Source organism: Alligator mississippiensis, chromosome 5, assembly GCF_030867095.1.
Source record: "Alligator mississippiensis isolate rAllMis1 chromosome 5, rAllMis1, whole genome shotgun sequence".
NCBI lineage: Eukaryota > Metazoa > Chordata > Crocodylia > Alligatoridae > Alligator > Alligator mississippiensis.
In genome coordinates this window covers 33,486,441-33,513,192 of record NC_081828.1, presented here as the reverse complement: position 1 = coordinate 33,513,192, position 26,752 = coordinate 33,486,441, and the positions used below count along the sequence as shown (strand labels likewise).

Here is a 26,752-nt window from a genome sequence, read left to right as displayed (position 1 = left end):
GCAAATGGTAGGAGTTTGTACAGGAAGCTGAATTTTATGGAAGTCTAAGAGAGCACTCTATAGGAAATTACTTTTAAAATTTACCCAACTTCAAAATTCCAGTTTGTTGAGGAACATGCTTTAGATTCTAAATATCGCCTTTCAAAAACTAACAATGTAGCCAAGGTGTAAAAATAAAACAAGAAAACCTGACTTTGTATGCGGAACCCAAGGATGTGTCAGAACTAGTCAGTGGAACTGGCATAATTTAACAGACTACTACAGGTATTCAAATATAGCAGTAAATGTAGGACAGCTGAGGACCAGCATTTTCAAATCTGGGTGCCTGAAACTGTAGGTTGCTAAACCTATATTTAAACACCTAGGTAAAAAGAGTCTTGTTTTCAAATACAGAGAACAACTTAAGTTCCCAATTAAGTCAGTGGGAGATGCATGTATTCAGCGCTTTTGAAAATCTAAATGCATTTATCTAGAAAACTAAATATGGATTTTTAAGAGTCTCCAGTTTTAGGTGCCAGCTTGGAAAATCTTCATTATATTGATGTATTCCTAATAAAAAAAGGAAATAACCATAAGATATTATAAAAAAGTGATTATAAATACACAAAGCATTGTGTTTAAGCTTCTTGGGTCAAATTAATTTCTGTGATAATTGCACTGACTCCTACTAAATTATATCAAAGCTGAATTTGACCCTTTAGGAGTAGCAGCATCATTTAAAAAAATAACACATTCAATGTTCTTTTATTTATACAAAAACTAAAACACACATCAGTTGTTTAAACTTTCCAGTTACTATATTTTAAGACAATTTTAAAAATCTGTACATCTTTTATATTATTAACAACAAGCTTGTTCTAACACTCTAAAATACAGTATTAGAGAGCTAGGTGGTAGTAGGTGATTCAAGAATCACTAGGAAGAGCACACACCAACTGCTGAAACTTCCTTAGCCTGACGAAGAGTTTTTGAATCCGAAAGCTTGCTTAATAAATATTCTCCAACTATTTGGGTTGGTCTAATAAAAGATACCAAATTCACCCAAGGAACCTTGTCTGCCTATGTCCTTAGACCAACACGGCTACAACCTAAACCCCTGAGACTATTAGCAAAGCACTTATATATTACAATAAGGTTCTACAAATAAGATTTTTTTGTACTGCTCTCAGGAGGTTTCACTTTTAATTCCAATAAATGTTGACTACAGACATTCAAAATATTGATAGTCATAAGTCTAATATTTTTACGAGGCACAACTGTACATAAAGAAGATAACCAAAATTATTAACAACAGATCTGGCAAGAGCATTTATCTTCAAAATACTGGTCTGGGAACTTTAAATTCAAAATAAGCCAATGTTGATATATCAACTAAATAGATGCAATGTTCTTTCTACTGCTCCATCTCAGCAGTTTGAAAAAGTTAAGACTTGCATGGAAGATTCTGTCATGATGAAAAACCATTTTGTAGAAGCTATCAATAGGTAGATTTCCGTTTGGATCAGCATATTTCAGAGTTGTTACTGGGGTATACAAGGTGTTGGTCTGATGGCGAAAGGGTGGATTTTCTGTAAGAATTATCTTTACCGTGTGCTGTAAAAATGAGAAATGGGACCATAACTACAAAATATCATTTATCAAAGTAAACATGTAAAAGTCTGGTTTTCACCAAGCAGAATGGTAGAGCAAGCATTAGAGTTTTCCAATTTCCCCTGGGAAATATGACCATATTTGAATGTGGTTAAAATGCATTAAGGCTTTTGCTTAGTATTATTTGGAAACTATATAAACTTGTTTCCTTTTGAGGCCAAGTAGCATAGTTTTATTTTCCAATTTTAAAAGATAATATCGTCAATTGTTTTACTACACAAAAATATAAAAAATCTACTTAGTTCGAGATCAGTGGCAGAGTACATGAAAATCAGTATCTCTCATCAGGGATCTCTCTGCAACTGGGCTGTATGTATCAACTACATTTTCAGACTTGTTAACTGATCTATACCAATATGAGTTGTTGAGTCATGTCATTTGGGTGAACAAAATGTGAAATTAGTAAAAATGAAGGCTGAGGCAAAAATTCTTAATTCAGATACTATATGTCGTATCAAATGTGAGAATGAGGGCCCCTGTACATGTGCAGGTAAAGGTGTGACAGGATTTAATAAGCAATTAAACCTTTACACCTTTACCTGCACATGTGCATGGCAGGAGGTGTGATTCTGGGATTGTGCATTAGGTCCCATCATCCCTTACTGCTGGTACAGAGGGAATCCAATCCTAGGCTCCCCCTGCACCAACAAGAAGCAAGCTGTGGCAGATGGGAGCCCCCTCAGTTTAGGGGCTCCCAGCTGTGGTGGCATCCCATGCACCATCAGAGCTAGGGGATTATAACTTGCAATCCCCCAGCCCCAGGCGTTTCATGAACCCCAGAGGCTGAGAGATGGCAGCAGCTGTGATCCCCCAGCCCCAGGAGTTGAACACACCCCCAAGGCACCTGCATCCCCTGGCTTTGGGACCCAGCTGGGTTTCAGCTTCCACAGCTGCAGGACTCCGGATCCCTGTGTCTAACTTTATAGCAGGTTGAAGCTTTTTATAGTATGATAGGTACTTTGCATGTGTAGCTGGTCTCAAGGTCAACTAGCTACATACAAGATACCTGAAGCATGTAAAGAGGGCCTGACACTTCATATTTGCCAGTTTACACACAGTATACTGACTGCTGTGCAATTTGGGGGCCTTATTCTATTTAAAACAAGTACAGTTTTTTAAAATATACTGTGTGTGGGATTTTCAGATGTGCACAGTGAGGATCTAACTCTCATCCCATGGAAGTCAGTGCTCCGGTAATTTAACTGGGAAGAGCAACATGCTAAAGCTAGAAACTAGGGATGAGAAACCATTAAAAAAAATGAATAATTAATTGCAAGATTAAAAAAAATAGTTGCAATTAATCACAATTTTGATCACACAGTTAAGCAATAGTCAGCACCACCCCCCAACCCCCACCACCCAACAGCCTGGAGCCCCTGTGCCCTGCGGCTTCTCCCTCACCACCACCAACAGCCCCAACCCTGGCCTGCCCCATGCCCACTCTGGACTTTTGCTGGCCAGAGCAGGCCAGCTGGAACTTGTGTAAACAGCCCTGACCCCTGCCCACCCTGTGCCTGCTCCAGACTCACCGGCCCACACTGAGCAGTGGCAGCGGCCAGGCAGAAGCTTCTGTTCGGTGCAGGGAAACAGCGACCCCTCCCCTTCAGCGCTGCCAGACCCTTCTTGCTGCACCTGCCCACACAGGCTGCCCTACTGCTCCTCTGCACTTCCACCACTGGCCTGATGTGTGGGCTGGAGGCAGCAGTGACAGTGGCAGAGAGAAGCCGCAGGGCAGCCCGGGCATAGGCTCTGGGCAGCTGCAGCAAGAAGGGCCCAGCAGCAGGCAGGGGGAAGAGTCGCTTTTCCCTCGAGCTGAGCAGCAGCTTCTGCCTGGCTGCTGCCTCTGCTCAGAGTGGGTGGGCGGCCTGGAGCAGGTGCAGGGTGGGCCGAGGTCAGGGCTGTGCAAATGCGTTCCGGTTGGTCCAAAGCTGGTCTGCTTCACCAGGCCAAGTCCGAAGAAGGTGTGGGACAGGCCATATTTTGCCCACCCCTGGTCAAAATGGATGCGTGTGATTAATGCTCATTACAAAAATTAATGCGTTAATTTGTTTTGTGTTAATCAAGTACATTAACTATGATTAACTGACAGCCCTACTAAAAATCATTAAGAATCATAGTCTGTAAGGTCAACAGTAAGTTAGCGGGACCCTGCAGGCTTCCTGATGTTGCAACTCTTTATGTAGACAGACCTATGCACCCATGTAGCGCCTTACTGAAGTAAATGGTGAAGCATGGGAGTACGGACTCTTCTAAGGCAGGACCATGGCCTGAATTAGTATTTTGTGTATTAAAGATGTACTCTTGTTTTAAAGCTGTCCATCATCATCTAGATGAATTTTTGCTTTGAATTCTATGACACCATGAGCAAAGCACAATTTTTAAACCTCTAGTTTCCCTGATGGTGTCAACTTTTCCCCTCTATGGACAGATCTCAGGCAGAGATTGACTTGCTCTAAAGCTCTACATAAGCCACAGAATATACCAGTCCCTCAGTGACAGAAATCTCATCTCGACTCCAGGTGACACTGTAATCCACAAGGTTTCATGAGATGAGTTGTTACAGTTCTCTATTTAATAGTATTAAAGATTAAGTCATACTTACTTTTTAAAACCTGAAGAATTTTACGCTTTTTCTAAATTCTAAATCTAATAATTTTGCAATTAAGTATAGTTCTATAAGCAAACAACTACAGGATTCTTATATTGTACAAAGTAATACCAGTGAATACCTCTGCAACTTCCTCAGCACTTTGTCCCAGGCTTTGAAAAATCTGATTGTAATTTTTAAGGTAAACATCAGCAAACATACGAGCTGTTTCTTCATCTGCAGCCGAAAGGTCCATTTTCATTCCATCTTCATACACCTTTTTTTCAAATTCTGTGATCACAGGTCCTGGTTCAATCAAACTTAGCCTATTCCAGAAACAAAACTATATTAGTGTTTTTTTCCTATGTGGGAAACATGCAACTCTACCATTCTTATAGACAAACAATGTCAAAGATGGCCCATAGGCCAGATCCCAGTGCTGCCACTGGGTCTCGGGTGATCCACACACCACCACACCAGCTCTACATGCAGGGCCCAGAAAGTGCACCACATGCAGCACCTGCTGTGGCCAGTCCAGGATGTTCAATACATGTGGTACCCACTCTGGGACATGTGGCACCTATGGCACCCACCTCCAGCCTGTCCAGGATTTGTGCCATGTGCCTGCCCAGTCTGCGATTGTGCCACATGTGGCGTGCACATTCCAGACTGGCTAGAGGGGTAGGAAACACGTGTTCCAGGCTGGCCAAGGAAGGAGGGTTGTGCTGCCTCACAACTGTTGGACTCTGCAACAAAAAGCTAAGGACAACCATAAACTTCACTGTCTTCTGGACAAAATTATAAATGACCTTTTCATCAGAGTTTCACATGCTAATAAGAGCAGAAGTAAAGCAAGAAAGGCAGAAAGGAAAGAAGGAAAGAGAGAAGGAAAGAACTCAAAAGCTGAGTCTCTTTGGTCTGAGTCTCTGGTACAGTATAAAGTGCCTTATGAAGCACTTTATAGTGCAATACTAAGAACTGTATAAATACTTAGCACATCTGCACAGACTTTTGCTGTTGATGGGCTTGCTGGAGGAGGTCATTTTTTGCCCAGAGATCCATAACAGCAAATTTCAAAACTACATTAAGTCATTAAACCACTTCCTTCTCCAGTTCCAATCTGTTTTTTAAGCATCTCAGTTTACAAAACTGTTTTTTTACCTCTCTGTTCACAAAACGTACTTACTTCCTCTTTGAACAGGATCTTTGCAACAGCAGATCCTTAGTAATTCCAGTTCTGTGTTACATGATAAGGAATACCTATACTTCACCCTAATTTTTAGGCTGTATCATGCTATTAATTGTAAAGCAGAACCCCCAAATTGCAGTCTGCTCAATGCTGCTCTTGCATACAAGTTAACTACTTACACATACACATCTTATTAACTCTTTAAACAATAACATTAAAATAAAAGGGTAGCTATATTTAAAAAATTAGGCCCTGCCATGTACACCACACCCTTTTTCTCTATATAATTTTTGCTATCCTGTGTCCTTGACTTGTAGCTATCTCCCTCACTATCTTGATCAATTCCTACTGAATGCTATGGAAATGGTTGTACATACCTGTATTACATATAAAAATGTTAAAGAATTATTTTAATTTAAGCCTCTCCTGGGAGTTCTCATAAATGAGCACAAAGACTAGATAAAATATACTGAGGCAAACATATTGCATGTCTATAACAACATCCCTGTAATACTGTAGATTGAGAGTGCATGTTCCCAGGGATGTGCACATAAACTACGCATATTTTCAAAGTACCTATGCTGTCCAGTCTAAAGGTAGCTTTACATTGCCATATAAACATTTTCGGTACTTTAGTGGGGAAGGCAAGGAGCTTATGCAAGGAGGTTTCAGTGCATTTTTGTACATGAATACCTTCCACAAGGTCAGTTAAAGAAAAATTCTTTATCCTTTTTTTCCTGGCTAAGAGCCCACTATAAAACTGCTGTTGCTGCACAACTACCAATTATAACTCATGATATATTTTAAAGTATAGTCTGAAATCCATCCACATCTCCGAATCAATTCTTACCGAAGTTTAAATTGGAGTGCCTGTATGGCTAAACTTTCACAGAATCCTTCCACAGCAAACTTAGATGCAGCATATACATCATTAAACAAAATACCTGAAGGCAAAAACAGAACCATTAGAAACTTATCTCATGGAAGATGCTAAGATAATTTTGAATTTTAGAACATCTTGCATTTTCTAAAAAGTCTTAATTTTTTTGTGGTTGTAAAGGCATAAAAAAATCCTCACTGAGGCTGGGCTAATTTAACAGTAACATATCTGAAATGTTAAAAGTGACCCTAATAACTGTATGTGGATGGCAAAATCTTTTTTTTGACACATACACTGATCAGTGATTGTCAAGAGGAAAGGCATTTTGCTGAGGCTCTTCTGCAACTTACTTGTAGTTATAGGGTACTAATGGCAACTAGTGTAAATCAGAGAAACTTTAAAATTGCTCCTTGATCACAGCTGAGGATATGGCCTATCGTGTATGTTTGTGCTAAGTATTTTGGGTTCTTATACACTGGTCACATGTATAGGGCTCTACATGTACCATGCAGTTTGCATAATTTCCAAACCAAAGCATTATAACAGCAGGATTGATTTAAGATTCAATGAGATTTGGAGTTGTTTCTCCTTGGGGATGTTGAGGAGGTATATGTCAACAGAGCAAGCATGACATTGCTCATATAAGTAACTTCTACAGCTAGTGTCTTAACTGTATGACCCCCTAACTCACTGGAATAATCCACCTTAAAGCCACATTAAAGTAACTGAAAATACACATGCAAAAAAGTTTATACAGGATGGAAGACCAAATTACTTGCAAAATTAGCTGACTCTAATGGGAAGGGTTTTTTTTTTTATAGTAAGTGGCAGCTTCATTAGAGGGAAAACTTTTCAGAAAGAATATGAAACTGTTTGGGATATGGAGGGTTTAAATGGAAGTGGCAAAGGACCTGCTGGATAAATCAAAACTACCATAAGCTTTTTCAAGTCTGGAGTGTTGACTGTATTTTTCTTTTGGGTGGAGGTGTTGAAAGACCACCTTAAATACACTGTTGAGAAATCTTCCCCAAACAAATGCACTAATTAAAAATCTCAGATTGCTCTATTAAAAATTCCTTAAGGAAGAAGACTTTTTAAATCAAATTTTAATGTCTTTGCATAAACTATAAATGCATTTGTCTTCTCTCCAGAGTATCTTTAAACGAGAGAAAGACATTTCTACATACAATTATATTGTGAAAGAGTAATGTCCTATTCTCTACAAAACTCAAAGATAGCTATTTAGGTCCAAATCTGCTAGTTTTACCCACATGGTGCAGTACTTCACTCTGCAAACAGTCCCATTAAAATTGCTGAGAATAGCTGCATAGTAGGATATCATACAGCATGAGTAACGATAGCATAACTGAGTCCCATGTTTGTAAACTAGCAGCTTCAGCATCATAGGAAGCAAAAGCTTTACTCACTAGATCTCACTTTTTTCAGTTCATGGTTTCACAAGTACATTTTTCTAGACACAACTAAACCATTAGTACAAAATATTTTGCCTTGTAATCCCATGACGCTGCTTATTATGACTATATGTCCACTTTTTCTCTTCTTCATATCAGGTAAAATCTCTTTCAGGAGTCGAACCAGTCCAAAGAAGTTGGTATCCATCACAGTCTTCATCTCATCAATGGTCTGGCATTCTATAGGTCCAATGAGCCCCATTCCAGCATTGCTAACTATAGATATGAAAAATAGAGTGGTAAGTGCAATAAACATTAACTTGGCAATTTTATTGGAAAATACATGCTGGTTGAAAGGAGCAACTAAAAGAAAGGGTAAAAAAATAAACAAGAGTCATTTTTCTTCTTCTGACTTAAACCATGAGAACATATTTAAAATTGATTGTTTTTGCCTTCCCTCTGAGCTATTTTATAACATTTTTTTAAGTAATGTAAAATATCAGATCATTTACAAGCATTGTAATAAATAAAATGGAACTATACCTATCAATACAAATGGGGAGAATGCAATGTATAATGCCTTGCTTTAAAGTGTATATTCAACCTACTTTTAGTGTAAATAAACAGCCATCTAATGTGCCTACTCTGTCATGTGTCTGAAGTGTAAGATGAAGAATCAGGAAATCAGAGTTTTATGTTCTTAGTCTTAACACAACTTTACTATATGATCTTGAAGAAATAATTTATTCTTTTTGTGTCTGGAGTTTTCTCCTTATGTAAAATATGGTTGAAATGCTTCCCTATTTCAACACAATATAGTGAGATTTATTTAATATTTTCATAATGTCTAGAACAACTTGACTAGAAGGCACTTTAAAAGTGAATGGTAATACTGATTGTGTTTATTTATACTGATGCCTTCAGAACATTTATTCTTTAAATACACTGTCTACCAGAACCTTTCCTAAATATTTAATGCTGAATTTAAATGACATTTCCCAACTACTCCGCACTTTTCTATTCATATTTATTACTTGCCTAGGATATCAATTCTCCTCTCAGGGATGTTATTGACACATGTTTTAATAGACTCTTCATCAGAGACATCTAGTTGTTTTATTTCCAGGGTTTTACCCAATATGTTGTTTGCAGCTTTTTCAAGTTTCTCCTTCTTGGACAGATTCCGCATTGTGGCATATACTACAAAGTATCATAAACAGTAATAATCAGAAATGTAACTGCAGAGAATATAACATTCATAATAGAAAGATTAATTACTAAGACTACAATTTCCAAATTCATTTTTGAAAGCATATTTTAGTAGTTAAATATCACAATGATAGGGTCTGAACAAAAACCTATAGCAAAGAAAATGTATTTTTAATTTTTATATAATACTTGTTATACCCCGACTCCATGCGGCACCCAACGACTAGGGAGAAGATGATCCAATTGCTTATAGATCCTGTTATCATTAGTCAGAGCAAGCAGGGAGCAAACACCAGCACGCATTGCTTGCAACAGCTTTATTCAGAATGGAGACAGCTTCGGGCAAAGGTCCCTCACAGACACACAGCCCGTGAACCAGGGGACCTGCAGTGAACGTTACTTCTTTTCACATTTTTTACACTTTGATTCATGTGCATTAACATTCACTCCACCTCTGGTTCCACCCATTTCTCCTCCTATCTCAAGCTCCTCCTCTGTTTACTTCATTAGCATGAAATTGTCTATGCATTTCATTCATTTACGTGCCTCTCTGCTAAGAGCACACGCGTAAGACTTTGACCTCTGCTTCTTTTGGTCACTTGCTGGTTCTTTCTGGTTTCTTGCTGACTCCTTCATCTCCAAGGTCTTGCTTCTACTTTATCTACTGATGATAGCTGGTGGGCTGCATCTTGTTCTTCTTACACAATGGGCTCTAACACTATGACCTTGTTAGAAAACTGCTTGCCTAAGCATTTGCAAGGTTATTTTAATATATAATTTTGTCTTGTGACCAGTAGCTTTTGCTGAGACAGAAAAAAAAAGCCTTTATTCAGATGCAAATCCAGTGCTCCCTAAAATCCAAATATTGTCACCCTAACAATAATAACTTCCCCAATTTGACTTTCAAGGTACCCAATGGAGAAACAAACCATTTACGTATTCAAATTTACAACAAGGCACTGTTATTTTCCTATAAGTAAGAGAAAATACTGTAAAAAACTATGGCCAAGTTGTTTGGTAACAGGGACCAAAGTTTAGGCACCTAAAAAAGACTTAGGAGCCTAGGTCCTGGATGCACATTTTAAAGGACTCCAGACAGCAAGGGTAGAGATGGGCACAGCCAAAGAAGTGTTTTAAGAATAACCCTCAAGAAGTGAAGGGCTTCTTGAAGCATCTCTGCACTCCAGCTTGTTCTCCATACCACCTCCATTGGGTTGGGGGGGGCAGGAGGAGCATAGAAGACAACCAGTGAGCACTCAGCTTTGGGAACCTCCAGGCTAAGGACAGAAGTTACACATAAACCAGTTTAAGTGATCAGAAACAGGTTTATAGTTTCATAGTTTTCATAGTAGGTAGGGTAGGAAGGAACCTGAGCAGATCATCAAGTCCAACACCCTGCCATGGGCAGGAAAGAATGCTGGGGTCAAATGACCCTGGCTAGGTGAATATCTAGCTTCCTTTTAAAGACCCCCAGGGTAGGAGCGAGCACCACTTCCCTTGGAAGTCGGTTCCAGATCCTAGCCACCCTGACTGTGAAGTAGTGCCTCCTGATATCTAGTCTGAATCTACTCTCTGTCAACTTATGGTCATTATTCCTCGTTGTTCCTGGGAGTGCTCGGGGAAAAGGGGACTCCCCCATAGCCTGCTGGTCCCCCTTGGCCAGTTTGTAGACGGCTACCAAATCCTTTCTCAGCCTTCTCTTGTGGAGGCTGAACAGGTTCAGGTCCCGTAGCCTGTGCTCGTAGGGCCTGCCTTGCTGACCCCTGATCACACGAGTGGCCCTCCTCTGGACCCTCTCGATGTTGTCCACATCCCTCCTGAAGTGCGGCGCCCAGAACTGGACGCAGAACTCCAGCTGCGGCCTGACCAGTGTCGCATAGAGGGGGAGGATCACCTCCTTGGACCTGCTCATGATGCATCTGTGGATGCATGACAAGGTGCGGTTAGCCTTGCTGACCGTGTCCCCACATTGGCAGCCCATGTTAATTTTGGCATCAATAATGACACCAAGATCCTTTTCTACCTTTGTGCTGACGAGAAGGGAGTTCCCCAGACTGGAGGTATGCTGCTGGTTCTTCCTCCCTAGGTGCAGTACCTTGCACTTGTCAGTATTGAATCCCATCTTGTTCTCATCCGCCCACCCCTGGAACCTATCTAGATTTAGTTGCAGCCTGTCCCTCCCTTCTAGTGTGCCCACTTCTCCCCACATCTTAGTGTCATCCGCAAATTTAAACAAGGTGCGTTTCACCCCCTTGTCCAAGTCGCTGATGAAGATGTTGAACAGTGTGGGCCTGAGAACCAAGCCCTGCGGAACCCCACTGCCCACATCCCTCCAGGTTGAAAAAGACCCATCCACCACCACATTCTGGGTGCAGCCCTCCAGCCAATTTGCGACCCATCTGACTGTGTAGGCATTGACACCACAATTGCCTAATTTCTTTAACAGAAGTTCAGTGCATTTAAACTACTTTTCCAAAACTGGTTTAAGTAAACCTGGTTGGATGTAGTATCAGACTTAACCAATTTAAGTCAAACTGGTTTATGGAACGTCTGTCTGAGATCCCTTCCTGGTTCAAGTTAACTTACAGTCTCCCCAGTATACCAGGATGATTTTCAGCCCTGGGCTGTGCTATCTGCTCCAGCAAAGCAGGGTCTGTCTTGCCCTTCTGCTCCCTAGCACAGAACCCCTCTGGCTGGCTGAGGTCGAGGTTGGGGGCAACCCCCAGCTGGGTGCAGCCTGGTGCAGGGATGGCAGAGTGGGAGGGTCTGTCCGTGGCTGACCTGAGTCTTTCATAGCCAGCATGTTCAGAACAGCTAGGACCTTTTTTTAGAAAGTAAAATACAAATGATTTTACAGACTGCAAAACTGCTGGTACAGTTCAGCTTTCAGATTACTTCTTGATGAATGAGACAATACTTGCAGAGAGTGAACACTGTCTACTGAATTACCCAAGATACTAAATCCACCTCTTGGCTACTCTACAATCATAGCAAATATTTCCCTTCTGTATGGAAAGGGAAACCAAGTTTTCCTACTCCAAAGTGTGTGACTGAAACACTCCACTTCATGAATTTCACTTAATCAACCTCCCAGATACAAAAAATCATGGACTAAATATAGACATTTGATTTATGACACATTATAACCTGCCTAACATCTAACTCTTTAGGTACCTCTCCACTACTTACCTGCAACATTTATTCCCCTACCCCGCCCCCTCCCAGCCTCTCTCTCACCCACTGACTCCTCAATTTACATCTTCACTGACTGCCTTTCTTGCATGCATACTAGCTTCTGACTTCTTTACTATTCATTCCATCCAGGAAGAGCACACACCAACTGCAGATGCTTCCTTAGCCTGACAAAGGGTATTTATACCTGAAAGCTTGCAAAGAAGAATTTTTCCATCTATTTGAGTTGGTCTAATAAAAGATATCAGATTTACCTTGTCTGACTGAAACACTGGAATCTTCTTCTCAAAAACAGTTAACTGCCCCCTTCCCTCAAAACACAATGTTTTCCTCCCAACGTAGAAAATTGCAGCTAGACCAAACAAAATTCTGCTAACACCAAAGTTAGCTACAACAGTAGAATGGAACTATAAAAAAATAATATTCACATAACATGCTGCAGATGGTAATTTTTTAAAGATGAAATTAAATTTCAACTTTAATTCTATACTTCTTATAGTCCACTGGTTCCAAATAAACAGTTTCAGTACAGTAGCAGAATTGGCAGCTGTCCATATTGCTGTGCATCTTCCCAACAGGAAAAACTGAAACTAAGAGTGGAGGAAAAGGAGTTTGAACCAAGAACCCAGGTACATGTTAATTAAAATCCATCCAGACAGTGAGAAACCTGCACTTAATTCAGTCCTCCCTATTACGGCACAATATTTATTATTTATATAGACTTAGATCCCACCCTATCTGAAAGGCTCAGAGCAGCTAAGTGACAAACATATTGAAGTGACTAACATAGACGACATGGTAGTATGTAATAGTAAACAGAAACAGCATTACCTTTAAATCTTTTCTGTTTGTCCCTGGCCAGTTTTATAGCCAAGGCCAGTCCAATTCCTGAGGAGCAACCGGTAATGAGTACAGTTTTTTGAGTCATTACTTGACGTGGATGGTAGTTACAACGAGGATTCTTGCAGACCCAAGAAGCTACAACTAAAATACTGTGACTAAAGCTTAATGGTACTGGTTATTAATGCTTTAGTTTTACTGAGTCAACAAATCTGAAAATGCACACCTAGACATTGTATGATTAAGAGGGATAATCTCCAACTGGAAACAAACAGGATCACATCCTTCTGCATGAATCTATGCATCTGAAACATCAATATAGAGCACATGAAATGCAAAAACTGCATTAAACTTAAAATGTTGTAAGTTAATTGTCCATAAAAATTTTAAACAGCTGAACAATTGGGCTGCATGTACTTGGTAACATAAGTTTCTACCTCCTATTTTGCTGCCACTACTACAGCCCTCACTGGAGTTGTACCCATCAGTTATGTAAGTGGGGGGTGAAGGTCAGTACCCAAGAAGTGCTCCATGCTGCTATAAGGAAGAGCCTTATGAAGAATAGCTCCCTGCTGTTAAGGGGATTCAAGCTTTCTTTTTTTCTTGCAAGAGAACCACACTTGTATTATAGTCAAGGCTCTCCACAAATACAGAAGTGGGGTAAGATTTTGCCAAGAAAGCAATCAAGGACTTGATACTATTGAATATTCACAACTAAAAGTTCCAATAGAATTGTAGTTTCTAGAAGTGAAATGGAAAAAAAGGTTAGTTCTGAAAAGGTACAAAAAATGTCAGGAAGTGCCTCTGAGAGATTCCTCAGGGTTGTGTTTGGTTCTAGTCTTGCTCTCACAAAAACATATTACCATACTTACTCAAATACAAGATGACTCCCAATAATTAGATTCTGTACATGGAAAGATTATAAACTTGCTATAATTTGCCAGCTATAGAACCTAAAAATTGAAGGGCTGCCTTAAATCCCACCCCCACTGCTACAGCACAGAAAGCAGTGGCTGTGGGGGGAGGGCAGGGGTCAGGTGGCGCCCTTGCCCTTTGTCCCACCCATTTTCCTCCCTGCAGCCTTCCTGCCCCACCACCTGCATCCCACAGCTTTCAGCTCTCAATAGCTTCTTCCCCCCCCAAATTCCTCACAGTCTCTGCCTTGCCCCCACCCTGCAGACACTTCTTGGGCTGCTCCATCCAGGAGCACAGCACATGGAAGCTCAGCCTTTGCCTGCCCAGGCAGCAGCATCAGGGCTTGTGCTCTGAGCTAGGGGGACCAGTGGGAGCCCAGCTGCACCTGAGAGTCAGGGAGAGTGAAGGGAGTGGGCTGGGCACAAGCTGCAGAGGGGAAATGGGGGGTGAGTCAGGAGGCTGTTGTGGGTCTGATGGGCCCTCACCAGAGCTCAGTCAGAGCCACAGCAGCCACCTGCTTCCCCCTCCACTTCCTATGGAATACAAGACAAGGGGCATTTTCCCCATGCTAATTGGGGGAAAAAAACCTCAGCTTATATTTAAGTAAATACAGTATGATTTTCCTTTATGTTTAAAGCTTTTACTCATATTATTTTCAGCCTGCCTCCCTCTGGCCCATGAGGTTCTCCAATGCTTTTAACACTTTTAAATTATTTTAAATTTCTATTATTAATTTAAAAACTTATGTAAGACACTGGTACTGAGATAAATATGTGACTATATAATTAAAATGAGTGGAATATGTGATGTTAAGTAAGCTGATGGGAAAAGATAATAGAAATTAAGAGATATCAAGCCAGAGACACCTTTTTAGAGGGAAGAGGGAGAGAGTTCAAAATATGCCATGTCTGTTATACAGACAATCCCTTCGGCACCACTTGTTCTAAGGAGTGGTATTTTCTGCAATATCAGCAGGATCAGAGTGAGAAGGGATCTTCTTTTTTTCCCTAATAAGGAGCAAGGAAATCATGGAAAGGGTTGCAAACAAATAGGCATCCTAAGAATCAAGTGAGTGATGGGATCGATAGCTTAAAATGAATCCTTGGCATCCTTAGAAGTACTAGAACGTCTTTTGAAATACTGGGTTTGGTTACTGATTGGGCTTAAAGAATTCGGGGAGATACCTTGGGGCCCTGGCCAAAGTTTTTATTTTGATATCAAGAAAAATAAGTACACTGCACCCAAACAGCACTGGACTGGAAAGTTTTAGAGCTGAATTCTTCCAAAGTTGGGTGGCATTTGGACCTGGGTCCACCTTTAATGTTATAATATGCACAGTTAATAAATATGTAACAAATCAGTAAGAAATGGAAAATTAATCTCTTGTGTAATTTTTCTTCAGCTACACAAAACCAACAAAATAAATCATGAAACTTCTGAATGACATCCAGCCAATTGCAATGCTATTATACGCACAAAATATTTATAAGAATCTCAATAAGCTGTTTTGTAATACAGTGCAGAAACGTGTGCTTAATGTTCCAGTATTTTACTAACCATTTTACTTCTGCACACAGGAAAATGGTTTATTGAAATTAAGTAAAATTATGGTATGACATAATGGATTTCCTTGGTTTGCACACCAATTAAAAATACATTTGCTAGTGTATCAAGCAGAATAATTAACTTTTTAAACAAACCACATTGTTTGAAATTGACAAAACATCCAAAAGTAGAGAGATGAATGGAATTATGATTCAATTTAACTATAGGTCTTGATCAACATCCAGATAAACAATTTCCATTTAGCTGATTCAGTTATTAGGCAAAATGTTTCTGCTGTTCATGCACATTTATATTTAGCACATGAAAGATGGGCTAGCTAGGCCTTATGTAACATATGTTGATGGAATTCTAATAATGTGATAATGTGACTGTGATTAAGGGTGGGTTGGGTTAGGCCTTCCACTTGAAATCCTGGCTTGAGGGGTTTAACATTTACTGTTCTGCTGTTTTAAAGATTGAGTGAACTCGGTGCACAATTTTTTTTTTAAATCCTTCAGGACAACTCTAGAGGAAAGATTAAAAAAAATGATGCTGTTATACGATAGAGAAATACAAGGCTTGCTTAAAAAGTACAATGAATGTAGTTATTTTCAAAATTAAACTAAGTGTTTTTGCTACACTGGATAATTTCAAACAACCGAAGTCAGCCATGCACATTCGGAACTGTAGAAACACGTACTTTATAATGAAAGCATTTAGACCTCGTCTGTACTAGCAAAAATTAGTTAACCGAGTTTGTAGCGCTGCTTGTAATGGACTAGTTGCACTGGAGGAACAAGTTTTCATGACACTGAATAAAAATGATTATGCACTATCTAGCTAGCTACTTACTGATTCATCTGCACAACTGCTGAAATACAGGGTGCTAGTCCAAGATACACCCTTAGCATGGTGAGCATGCAAATATGGGCCTTAAATCTTTAAACAGCACTATATTATTTTCTGTTCCTCTTGTATTAAATTTAAAATACTTAATACTTTTCAAGCTAATAGCTTTGCTAACATGTTTTTCATGCAAGTACACTATATTGTCTCATACAATTTACTAGTAATATAATCTAATATCAAGCTTTAGGAATCTTAATTGTGTAAATTCAAGATTGTATACCAGAAACAGATTTAGTGTCCTTGAATTCATCTCACTCTCACCTTTCATCCCTGCACCTGTATTTTTAATACATGTGTTAGAGGGTCACCAGCAAAGCATTTTTCATGGCTGAGGGGGTAAGGAAAAAAAAGTTGAAAATTATATCAATTGAAAAAAGGGAAGACCTCACTAAGTTTCAGATGTGATAGATTGCGAGTGGTTTGTGCGTCCTCTCTAAATCATCGTAAGACGACATCATACCATGCGATTTAGAAACAATTTCATTCTGGGGTAAAGTGTTCTAGTTTAGCTTCACTTATTGTGGAACAGGAATAGACGCACACAGTTCCATAGGATAAGCTAACATAGTCATGAGGTCCAAGTCCCCTCCCTCTTTAAAATTCTGCAATTGTTTGATCTGTCGACAACCTAAGGGTATGACAATTGATGCAACAACAATACCAATATAAGTTGTTAAAATATAACTGTTATGTCTGTATAATTCTGTAGTGATCCAACTAGCAAAAATGCTCCAACTTTAATCCTGCTTCATTCAGAGCCAAAATTAGGGTGATTTAGTTCAACCCACGAGCCAGATGAATGGCATGGGACTGGTCCACAGGCCAGACAAAGTGTGAGGCTATCTCTGTGGGGCAGATAAGGCCTACAGCCACTCCCCTTCCCCCCACTCCCGCTCTCCCCTTTGCATACCAGATCCAGGGCCCATTCTGGCTACTCTGGGACTGTGCTGCACTCTGCTCCAGCCAGATGGTGCCATTTGCAATGTGGGCCCCCCCCACCCCAGACCCGCCAGAGAGGATGCCACACTCAGATCACATCCTGGACCAGCCAAAATAGGCATCAGATTCAGCACGTAAGAGGTGGGTGGGGGAGAAAAGTGGGGACAACCCAGACTGGCCTTGCGTTGATGCTGTATGCACAGTGGACTCCAGAGTAGGAACTGTGTGTGGCACATGTCCAGGACCTGCCAGGTAAGCACCACTTGAGGACCCATCCCAGGTCTGGGACTGAATGATGGGGGCTCCATAGGCCCTATCCTTGATGCCCTTGATTTAGCTAATTTGTATTGCTACAGGATCATGCAGACATAACAGTTGCATTATAACAGCTGTTGCATGCTCCAGAGCAGCAGCTCTCCTCCCCCTTTTAAATTGGCTAAAAAGTATGTCTGTGACTTGAGTTGTGTGATATTAAAAAGAAGCAGCAGCAGCAAAAAACAATTAATTTTATTACAGTTTATAAAAATGAGATACATACTTGTTTTTACTGAAAGTAATGGAAGCTTTTTCATGGGCTTCAGCTAGAGAATGACCAAGTTCCAAGAGTATGGAAGTAAATAACTTATCGTGGAAGTAAAAAGAACCAGGGCTTGACTGTGTCAGTAGGCCATGGTAAAAGCCCAAACGTACACACTCTTACCCTGTCATTTACTAATGGAAGCTAAGCCATAGTGGGTTACCCTGTTTTCATTGAGGGCACATCTTCTCTTTACCACAGAATTAGACCATAAAAATGGCCCGTTACTGCAGAATTCTCCTTAGCACCTATTCTGAAGTAAACTGTAAATGAAACTATTTGTGGTAGCAAGATTTGTAATAGTGATGTTTATGATCATAAATGAACATTATGATCAAGCCTAAAGCAGTAGTGTTCTAGGTTTTGGCCACCCAGGCAGACGAATAGCATGTGGTCGATCTGCAGGCCAACTCAGACTCTGCACCATGCCCACATACCAGGATTGAAGTTTGGGGCCCTGCTCCATCCTGAGTGCCAGGATTGGGCCCTGTGCACCAGATTATACACACAGAGCTATGGCCATGGGGCTCCCCATGGACCTGTGGTGAGCCCTGTGAGCCAGATGACATGGCCCAGTGTCTGGATCTGGCTCACAGGCCAGGGGTTGAGAACCCCTTAGTATTTGTCAGCTTAGTGGGGAAAAAAAATTCTTACTAATGACAGTTCATTTACAGTATAAAGAAAATAAAGTTTTTAAATACCTAATAGCACTTTTAGGTAGAAATTAGATATAAAAAGAGTAAGGCAACTAATTAGAAAGCTGTAGTAAGTCTGGACAATTTATATTTATCCCCAGAACTCAACAAAACCTTAAAAAATAAGTTTATTTCCAAAACAGAATTACTATACAAATTATTTCAGAACAATAATAATAAATTTAGAAAAATAAAAAGGTTGCAATTTACAGCCAACAAAAATACATTAAAATATATACACATTACTATATTAACACTTCCTCTTTAAATTCTATGTTGTGTTGGAAATAATTCCACTTTTGGCTTTATTGCTTGTCAGACTGATGGTATCTTTTCTTCTTAATCTTTGTCCCTGAAATAATAATGCATATTAGAGATATTTTTAATATGAATCTCTCTTTCAAATTTCTTATTTAATATGTCATATCAAAATGCATTTGTACAAAGATAATAGTAGTAATCTAGCTTTCATTTTTGTTCTTTAAAATGAGCTCTTTTGTGAAATGGACCAAATATAAAATAAATTAGCTATGGTTTGAAGTCCATGGTCTTTTTCTTGTAGCCTGAAACTTTGACTAGAATCACTAATGGATCTTGATTGTCTTAGCTTCCACCATTGCAAGAGACACCAATTGCTGAGTTTAAAGTAGTTTACAATTTATTTTTATAAAAAATGGGAGGAGTTCGGGGGGGGGGAGGGGGGGAGGGAAGGGATGAAGGAGTCCATGAAAAAGGTCTCACTCATATGAGACCCACACTTTGGATACAATTTGGAACCCCTGCAAATCTTAACCTTTCTTATGTAAACAGTCTCACAATTAAATTAAGAAATACCTACCCTATCACAGAAGCACATGCTTGTTTTTCCTTTGAGTTCGCATTGATCGATACATGTGTAGAAGCATTTTCAGATTTCCTCATTTCTTTGTTGATATATTTTAGCATTCCACTAAGAGTTTGGAAGTCATTACAGTCAGAAGCCATATCTTCATCTAAAGCAAATGTCAGGGGATCAAATGAAGATTCATTCAACCTATTTGTTGTATGAAAAAAATCCTTTTGACCGTCTTGAATCACTGAAGACTGTAACATCAGTATTTGTTTGAAATCATCTAATGTGCTTTTTGACAGATCTAGTGAATTGCTATCTTTAACACTTAAGTCACTAGCACTTATAGATCGACGTAGTTTTCTATGTTTAAAATATGAAGCATGAGAATATCTGGAAGAATCCTGTTCTTGATTACTGAACAATGCATGAGTTGATAATACAAGCGGTATTGGTAGCTGCTTGATACCTTCTGTTCGTTCATGCCCAGCAATTCTGGTCTGTAATCTTGTTACTTGAGATTCCTACAATTTAAAAATTAAACAAATATTTTTTTTTAAATTCTAACACCAGTTAAAACTATCCTCTATATTATGTTCCATGTATCAAGCTCACCCTGCTAATTTCTGTATCAGCCACTGCTGACAACATGATAATCCTGCCTATCATTCAGCCATATAATCTGAGTTTGCATGTTCAGTCTACATCTAAATCCTGATGATTCTTTCTACATAACATCTCAAAAGATGTAATCCTCCATCCACCTACACACTAGATCCCGATTTAATGCATCCATTACTTTTTTAACACCCTTTCCTCAGGCCCTGGACAGTATAATTTGCCTTGTTGCATCTATTCAGAATGTTGCTGCAAAGACAATTTTCCTAACTGAATGCTTTGAACCATGTCACCTCTCTTTGCCTCCTTCTAATATACTGCATCAAATGCAAGCTACTTAATCTTTCTTTTCAAAGCCACTCAGTTTACCTATTATCTCTTACTTGCTAGCAAAAAGTCAGCTCCCAACTCCAAATCAGCCCAAGCTGACAGCCTCCATTGTCCAAATGTAATGGTTTTCAAAAAGCACTCTTATGCATTCTCCTCTGATGGTCTTCATGCTTGGTAACTGTTGTTGGTCTAATACAAGATATCATCTCTATTATGAGTCCTGATTATATATTGTTCAGCAGTTTTGTAACGTGTGTAAAGTTCCATGCTGCTGTGGGCTCTCAAGGGCAGCTACTTTAAAAGGTAGCTTGGTTATATCCACAGAAAACGCAGTCACAGCAGTGACTCATGTAGACATACCAGGGATTTGTCTAATCTCCTCTGGCAGTTAATTCTAAAAACTGGATCTTCCTCAACTGAAAGTGCTTTGTCTCCTGCATTTACAAATTTAATTCAGGGCTTTATAATCTGCACTTGCCCAGGATAACCACAACCAAACTATAAAGTAAAATTTCTACCAAATAACTAGGCAGACAAAGTCATTTGGGAAAATGTGATATGTTTTATTAGACCAACTAAATAGTTGGAAAAATTGGTCTTTGCCAGCTTTCAGGCACAAGCACCTTCTTCAGGATTGGGGGCAGTCTGCTGGTGTTCTTTCTAGTGTCAAATAGAAGTTTAAACCAATATGCGAAATGCATAGCAGGGAAGATCAGAGGGGATGGGAGTTAATGGGTATGAGACAGGTAGGTGGGGAGGAGAAAAATAAATGGGGAATGTCCACAGGTGATAAAATGTAGAGAGGTTATCTGGGGTTATTGGATAGCAGGCACATCCAGTAACATTATAATGTGCCACATAATACATGCCTGCCATCGGATAACCCCAGGTAACCTCTCTACATTTTACCAGCCACATTTTATCAGTTTTATCACCTGTCAACACTCCCCTCTTTTGTTCCTCTCCACCTACCTGTCTCACATCTATTAACTCTTATCACCTTTGATCTTCCCTGCTACACATTTGCATTTTCACACACTTGCATTTTGCATATTGACTTAAGCTTCTATTCAACACCACAGAGAACACCAGCAGACTCTCCCTATGCCTGAAGAAGGGTGCTTGTGCTCAAAGAACAATTGTTCTACCTATTCAGTTTGTCTAATAAAAAACATCAAATTTACCCAAATAACCTTGTCTGCCTATGTCCTTAAACCAACACAGCTACAACCAGCACCACCAAATAACTAAATTTTTATCTAAACTGCCACATTAACACATCTGTGTGTTCAGACTGAATACTTTTCTTTGGGCTAATTAGCAGAAGAAGAAATTACAAGGACTTATACAGAACTGTACAGACTTGTGCATATTTCTCTAAGGATTGTGTGTATTTATAAAAAACTGTTTTTATATTTTATAAACATACACACATTTTATATATAATTGCACATAGTTACACCCACATATATACAAGGTTTGTCATGTGTAAAGTACACAAACAGGCCTTTAAAAATAATTTCATATAAAAACAAAGTTATAAAACATGTACACATGTATTAATTCAAACTACAATGACAATCTTCACTTGCAAAGTGTAGGATTCCTTCTGTTTTCCCCAAATCCAGTCCTTCCACACAGAAGGAAGAAAATTATGGTTTTACATTATAGAAGAAGTTGAATAGGATTATTCCTTCCATACCAGCATTTCTGTAAGCTCTTTTCAATCTTTCCATTTTTTTTATAAAAGTGAGCATGAAGTAAGTCAGGGTCATTTAAAAAAAATCAGAATTGGATAATTAGTTTCTGTTTCTTATTTACTTTTGATTTAAGGGACCCTTCATTTGTTTTTACTCATGGAAATTGCATGAAATGCCTCATGTATAACATAGGCAGGCAAGGTTCTTTGAGTAGATGTGATATCTTTTATTAGACCAACTGAGTAGTTGGAAAAAAGTTCTTGGCAAGCTTTTGGGCACAGTCACCCTTCTTCAGGCATAGGGAGTCTCTGCTGTTCTGAGACTCCAAAAAACGAGAGAAGCTAAAAGTGTGGCAGGATGTCAGTGAGAATGTAAATAGGTAGACATTAGAAAGACAAAAAGTAAAACAGGTAAGAGAGAGGGGAAGAAAGCAGGGGGGTAGGGGAAAAGCCAAAGGGGTGATAGAATACAAGGTAAAAAAAGAGGCTGTCTGTGAACGTGTTGCCTTCATAACTCACCTTCACAAGTAGTGCTTCATTTGCAGCACGAACTATTTCATCTCTGGCCTGAAGCTGCTGCTGCAGATTATTGACAGTGTCTTGAGCCTCTTCTAACTCCAGCTTCAGCTGCTGCAACTGCCCACTTAGATGCTGAGAGCCAGATTTCTGGGTGTCTATAGATACATACCACTTTTCCTGGTCTGTTTGATGAGCAAGCTTCTAAAAGTTTTAAGAAATACAAAGGCTATTTTATTCTTATTTCATGTACCATATTTATAGACTAAAAAGAATACAAGTAATAACTTCAAAACCCATCAATACTAACGTATTAGGCTTAACTAAAAATTAATTCATTTGTTGACAGAAACAAACACTCTACCTTTCCAGTTTAAATTAAATCTGCCAATCTGTACCTTGGAAAACCTATCACTTTCAGAAAACAAACAAGCCAGTTAGAAAAAAATCTTGAGTAAAAATCAATCTCTTCCATCAACCCCATCAATACACTTCGATATTTTGCCATATCATCACTGTGGCTAGCTCTTGCAATCGAGGATTATTGTCTTATCTGTGGATCTGAAAATGGCTGACGAGACCTATCCAGGATTGACAGACCCTGTAGCAACTGGGGCATGTGTTTCCATGCAAGGTGGGTGGCTCCAGGTTCTTGGTTTTGTCCACAACATGCTGTTTCTGCCACTCCCATTTTTCTCTCTCCCATTGTTGTTGTAAAGTTTCAAAGTACTGAGACCCTTGCAGCAGACACTTCTTCCATTTGGGGTGGTCCTGGGTGACAGTATCCCACAAGTTGATATAGATGCTACATTTTTTCAAGTTAGCCTTGAGGACATCCTTGAAGTGCTTTCTCTGCCCTTGAGCATAAGCCTCAACCAAGCTGGGAAAATAAAACCTGCTTTGGGAGTCTGGAGTTGGATATCTGGCTGGTATGGCCAGCCTGGCAAAGTTGATGTCTATGATCATTGCTTTGATGCTTGTGGTTTGCATGTGAGAAGATGCCAACGTTGGTGCATCTGTCTGCCCACTGGATTTGAAGGATCTTCCACAGGCAGTGCTGATAGTACTTCTCCAGCAACTTGAGGTGAATCTTGTATGCTGCCCACATCTCAGCTACATACAATAAGGCAGGGATCATGACTATTTGATAAACCATGAGCTTGGTTTTGGATCTGATGTTATGATCTTTGAACACCCATTTCCTCAGGCTTTTAAAGGCTGCACTTGCACATTTGAGATGATGATGGATTTCTTCATCAATGATAGCCTTCTGCAAGAGAGGGCTTCTGAGGTACAGGAAATACTCAACTTTCTCCAAAGTCTCACCGTTAACCTGAATTACTGGAGCTGGGGTTTGCTCATTAAGAGCTTGTTGGTGTAGGGCCTTAGTCTTCTGAATGTTAAGCATCACTCCCATTTTCTTGTATGCCTCAAAAAAGACATCAACGACTGTGTGAAGGTCTGCTTCCGAGTGAGCACACACTACAGTATCATTAGTATACTGGAGCTTGATGATTGAGGTCACGGTGGTTTTGACTTGAAGTCAGCTAAGATAAAACAGCTTACCATCCATTTGGTAGTTTAGCTCCACTCTGACTGAAAGGTTGTTGGTGGGTCAAATGTAGCATCGTGGTAAGGAATTTCAAGAAGAGTGCTGGAGCGATGATACAGCCTTTTTTAACTCCCATCTTAATCTTACAAAGTTCTGTGATAGATCCCTTATCGAGAACCACCGCTCACATACCATTATGAAGCAGGCAAAAAATGGTAATTAATTTCAGTGGGCACCCGTACTTCAGAAGGATTCTTCATAGCACTTCTCAATTGACAGAGTTGAAGGCTTTTGTGAGGTCAGAAGGCCATGTAGAAGGATTTACATTTTTCCTGCTGCTGGAAAGCAGTGAAGATCATGTCAGTTGTTCCTCTTGATGCCCTAAACCCACACTGAGATTCCAAGAGAAGCTCTTCAGCAAGTGAAAGGGATGGTTCAGGAGGGTTCTTGCAATTATCTTTCCTGTGGTGAACAGCAAAGTGATCCTGCTGGAATTTTCACAGTTGGACTTCCCTCCTTTCTTGAAGACTGTCATGATCATGGCATCCTTGAGGTTATCTGGGATTCCCTCATCATTATAGATCTTTAAGATGAGGGCATGGAACTGTGACGAACTCCTCTCCCCAATGCTTGAAGATTTTGGCAAGGATCCCATCAGTATGGGAGACTCCAGGTGCCTATTTTGTCATATATGTATGAACCCACTCCTCTACCCCTTGTAGCAATCTCCTTCTTCAACTTCAATAGAAGAAAAATCAACAATTAAATGGAAAGTGTGCTTCCAGATGATTTCATCAGTTCCAGACCACTTATTTAAGGTGTGAAGACAAGTCAGATTTCCAAAAAAGGAAATACTGTTGTCTGGTAACCCTTCCAAATCTGCATCCATACATTTTCCTAGCAGAATACATTTGAGACACAGACAGATATGTACAAAAGATCCTTTAACCCCCTCTCATTACTAGTTTTATCTTGCTGCTTGCTCACTTTCTTCAAATGCATAGGCAAAAGATTACCTAAAAAACTCTTGGAACAGTTTTCCGCTATTGGATGCCTCCATAAAAGAGCAGAAATCAGTCTGCAGTTTTTAAAGGAACGGCAGCCTTGTTGATTTGGTCTGAAAGAAGATCAACCATATGGAAGAAGAGGCAGCCATACAAAATTTGAACTGGCCTCAGATTGCTTTTAAAACTGACTCATCAATTGCTGCAAATGCTTCTTTGATGCAGCATTTTATCTATCTTGCTAGATGGAATTATTACTTTTTTATGGTTGTTTCCTTTCATCCTAAAATCTCTCAAGGTAATAGTATTCCTAATTGGGTTATGTATATCTTCACTTTTTTCTTTATACCAATCTGCTATCTTTCTCAGGTATTTTTTTGGCAAAATAATGACAATGTCATTTCCTGAGGGGTATGAAAGGTGATGCTGATTCTAGACAGGATCAATATAAGAGTATAAAAAACAACTTTGGCCTTTTGGAATATACACTGGGGTGCATCCAAATAAACACAATCATGTGGTATGTGGCACTGCAAACACATTTGAAGTACCACATACTGCACTGTCCGGCGTTCTTCACACTGCAAGGGCACACTGCCTGTGCGTGTGCTGCTGGTTTTTTTCCCCCCAGTTTTTTTTCACCCCTGGATATCCAAGGGTCAAAAAAACCTACAGAAAAAAAAACCCAACAGAGCAGAGCATGCTTGGAAAGCATGTGCTGCCGAAAAGCTGAGCTGGGCCACCCAGAGCTGTACTGCGGCTGATGGCCAGGCTCCACCCAGCAGGATCACCACAGCTGCAGCCCTGGGAGGCCCCCAGGACCCTAGGCAAGGCTGCTGGGACCAGCACAGTGCTGGCCCCTGCCTCCCCTATCACGCCCGGGGTAACCTGCTGTGCACCAAAGCGTGTGTGGCATGGGCGTTTCCTGGGGACAAGTAGCTGTGGTGCAAGGTATGCCACTGCTAGTTGTCCTCAGGGAACCAAATGTCCACGCACGTCTGGATGCACCCTGGGATGTTTTCTTCGTAAGATACAGATTTCCAGGATTTGCTCTGTTAATGCAACTCCTACTTGCCAACAGTTTTCACTAAGTAGGACTGATAAAGAGGTTGAAGTCTTCCATGGCACGATCTGTGAGGTCAGATCTCTGATCCAAAAACAATTTTTTTTGGATAGGCACCCTATCTTTCCAATGGACAATGAATGATGATCCATTAGTGCAGGGATGGCCAGCCTGCAGCATGTGCACCACAAGTGGCACAGACAACCTCTGTGTGCGTCATGCAGCAGACCAGGAAGGAGATAAGCAACACAGCAGCAGACAGGGCAGGGAGCAGAATGCATAGCAGCAAATCAGGGAGCAGAAAGCAAAGCGGGAGACTGGACAAAGGCACAGGACAGAAAGCAGAGCAGCTGATCAGGCAGAGGAAGGGGATTGAAGTGGCACCTAGGGAGGGTTTGGGGTAATTTGTGGCATGCCCCAAAAAGTTGGCCCCCGCTGCACTAGTGACTCAGATAAGCCAGTTTTTGTAACACCTTCACATACCATGACCTTCAAGTTGGTGAGGCATAAAAGATTAAAATGAAAACTTTAAATGAACTCAAATTCCTGGCTTCTTGGAATTAATTTTCTTTTCTTAACAATCAAGAACATTTTGTTTACAC

At 40.1% G+C, this 26,752-nt stretch overlaps 2 protein-coding genes across 4 annotated transcripts in view; both read right to left on the bottom strand.

The window, feature by feature from the left end:
* Positions 1–725: 725 nt before the first annotated feature.
* Positions 726–17,656, bottom strand: LOC132243194 (retinol dehydrogenase 8-like). Its single transcript, XM_059728059.1, has 6 exons — positions 12,951–17,656; positions 8,757–8,918; positions 7,815–7,994; positions 6,277–6,370; positions 4,380–4,563; positions 726–1,593 (listed from the first exon to the last, which is right to left on the bottom strand). The coding sequence occupies exons 1-6, from the start codon at positions 13,045–13,047 to the stop codon at positions 1,372–1,374; spliced, it is 939 nt and encodes a 312-aa protein (XP_059584042.1). The 5' UTR covers positions 13,048–17,656; the 3' UTR covers positions 726–1,371.
* Positions 17,657–17,756: 100 nt separating this feature from the next.
* The window catches only part of CCDC18 (coiled-coil domain containing 18), a 50,635-nt gene continuing 41,639 nt past the window's right edge, over positions 17,757–26,752 (bottom strand). For all 3 annotated transcript variants that reach the window (XM_019479059.2, XM_006265555.4, XM_059728058.1), the window contains 3 exons: positions 22,535–22,735; positions 19,378–19,892; positions 17,757–18,891 (listed from right to left, as the gene is read on the bottom strand). In XM_019479059.2, the coding sequence (XP_019334604.2) occupies positions 18,879–18,891; positions 19,378–19,892; positions 22,535–22,735 (729 nt within the window). In that variant the 3' untranslated portion in view covers positions 17,757–18,878. The remainder of the gene's footprint in view (positions 18,892–19,377; positions 19,893–22,534; positions 22,736–26,752) is intronic.

What these genes read in the sequence shown, in the direction of transcription:
- LOC132243194 (XM_059728059.1), bottom strand. Translation starts at nt 13,047, where the DNA reads ATGACTCAAAAAACTGTACTCATTACCGGTTGCTCCTCAGGAATTGGA. An exon ending in CAGCGTCATGGGATTACAAG is followed by an intron (nt 6,371 to 7,814) that starts GCAAAATATTTT and finishes TTTTGCCTTCAG; the next exon opens with GTATTTTGTTTAATGATGTA. An exon ending in GTGCTGAGGAAGTTGCAGAG is followed by an intron (nt 1,594 to 4,379) that starts GTATTCACTGGT and finishes TCATTTTTACAG; the next exon opens with CACACGGTAAAGATAATTCT.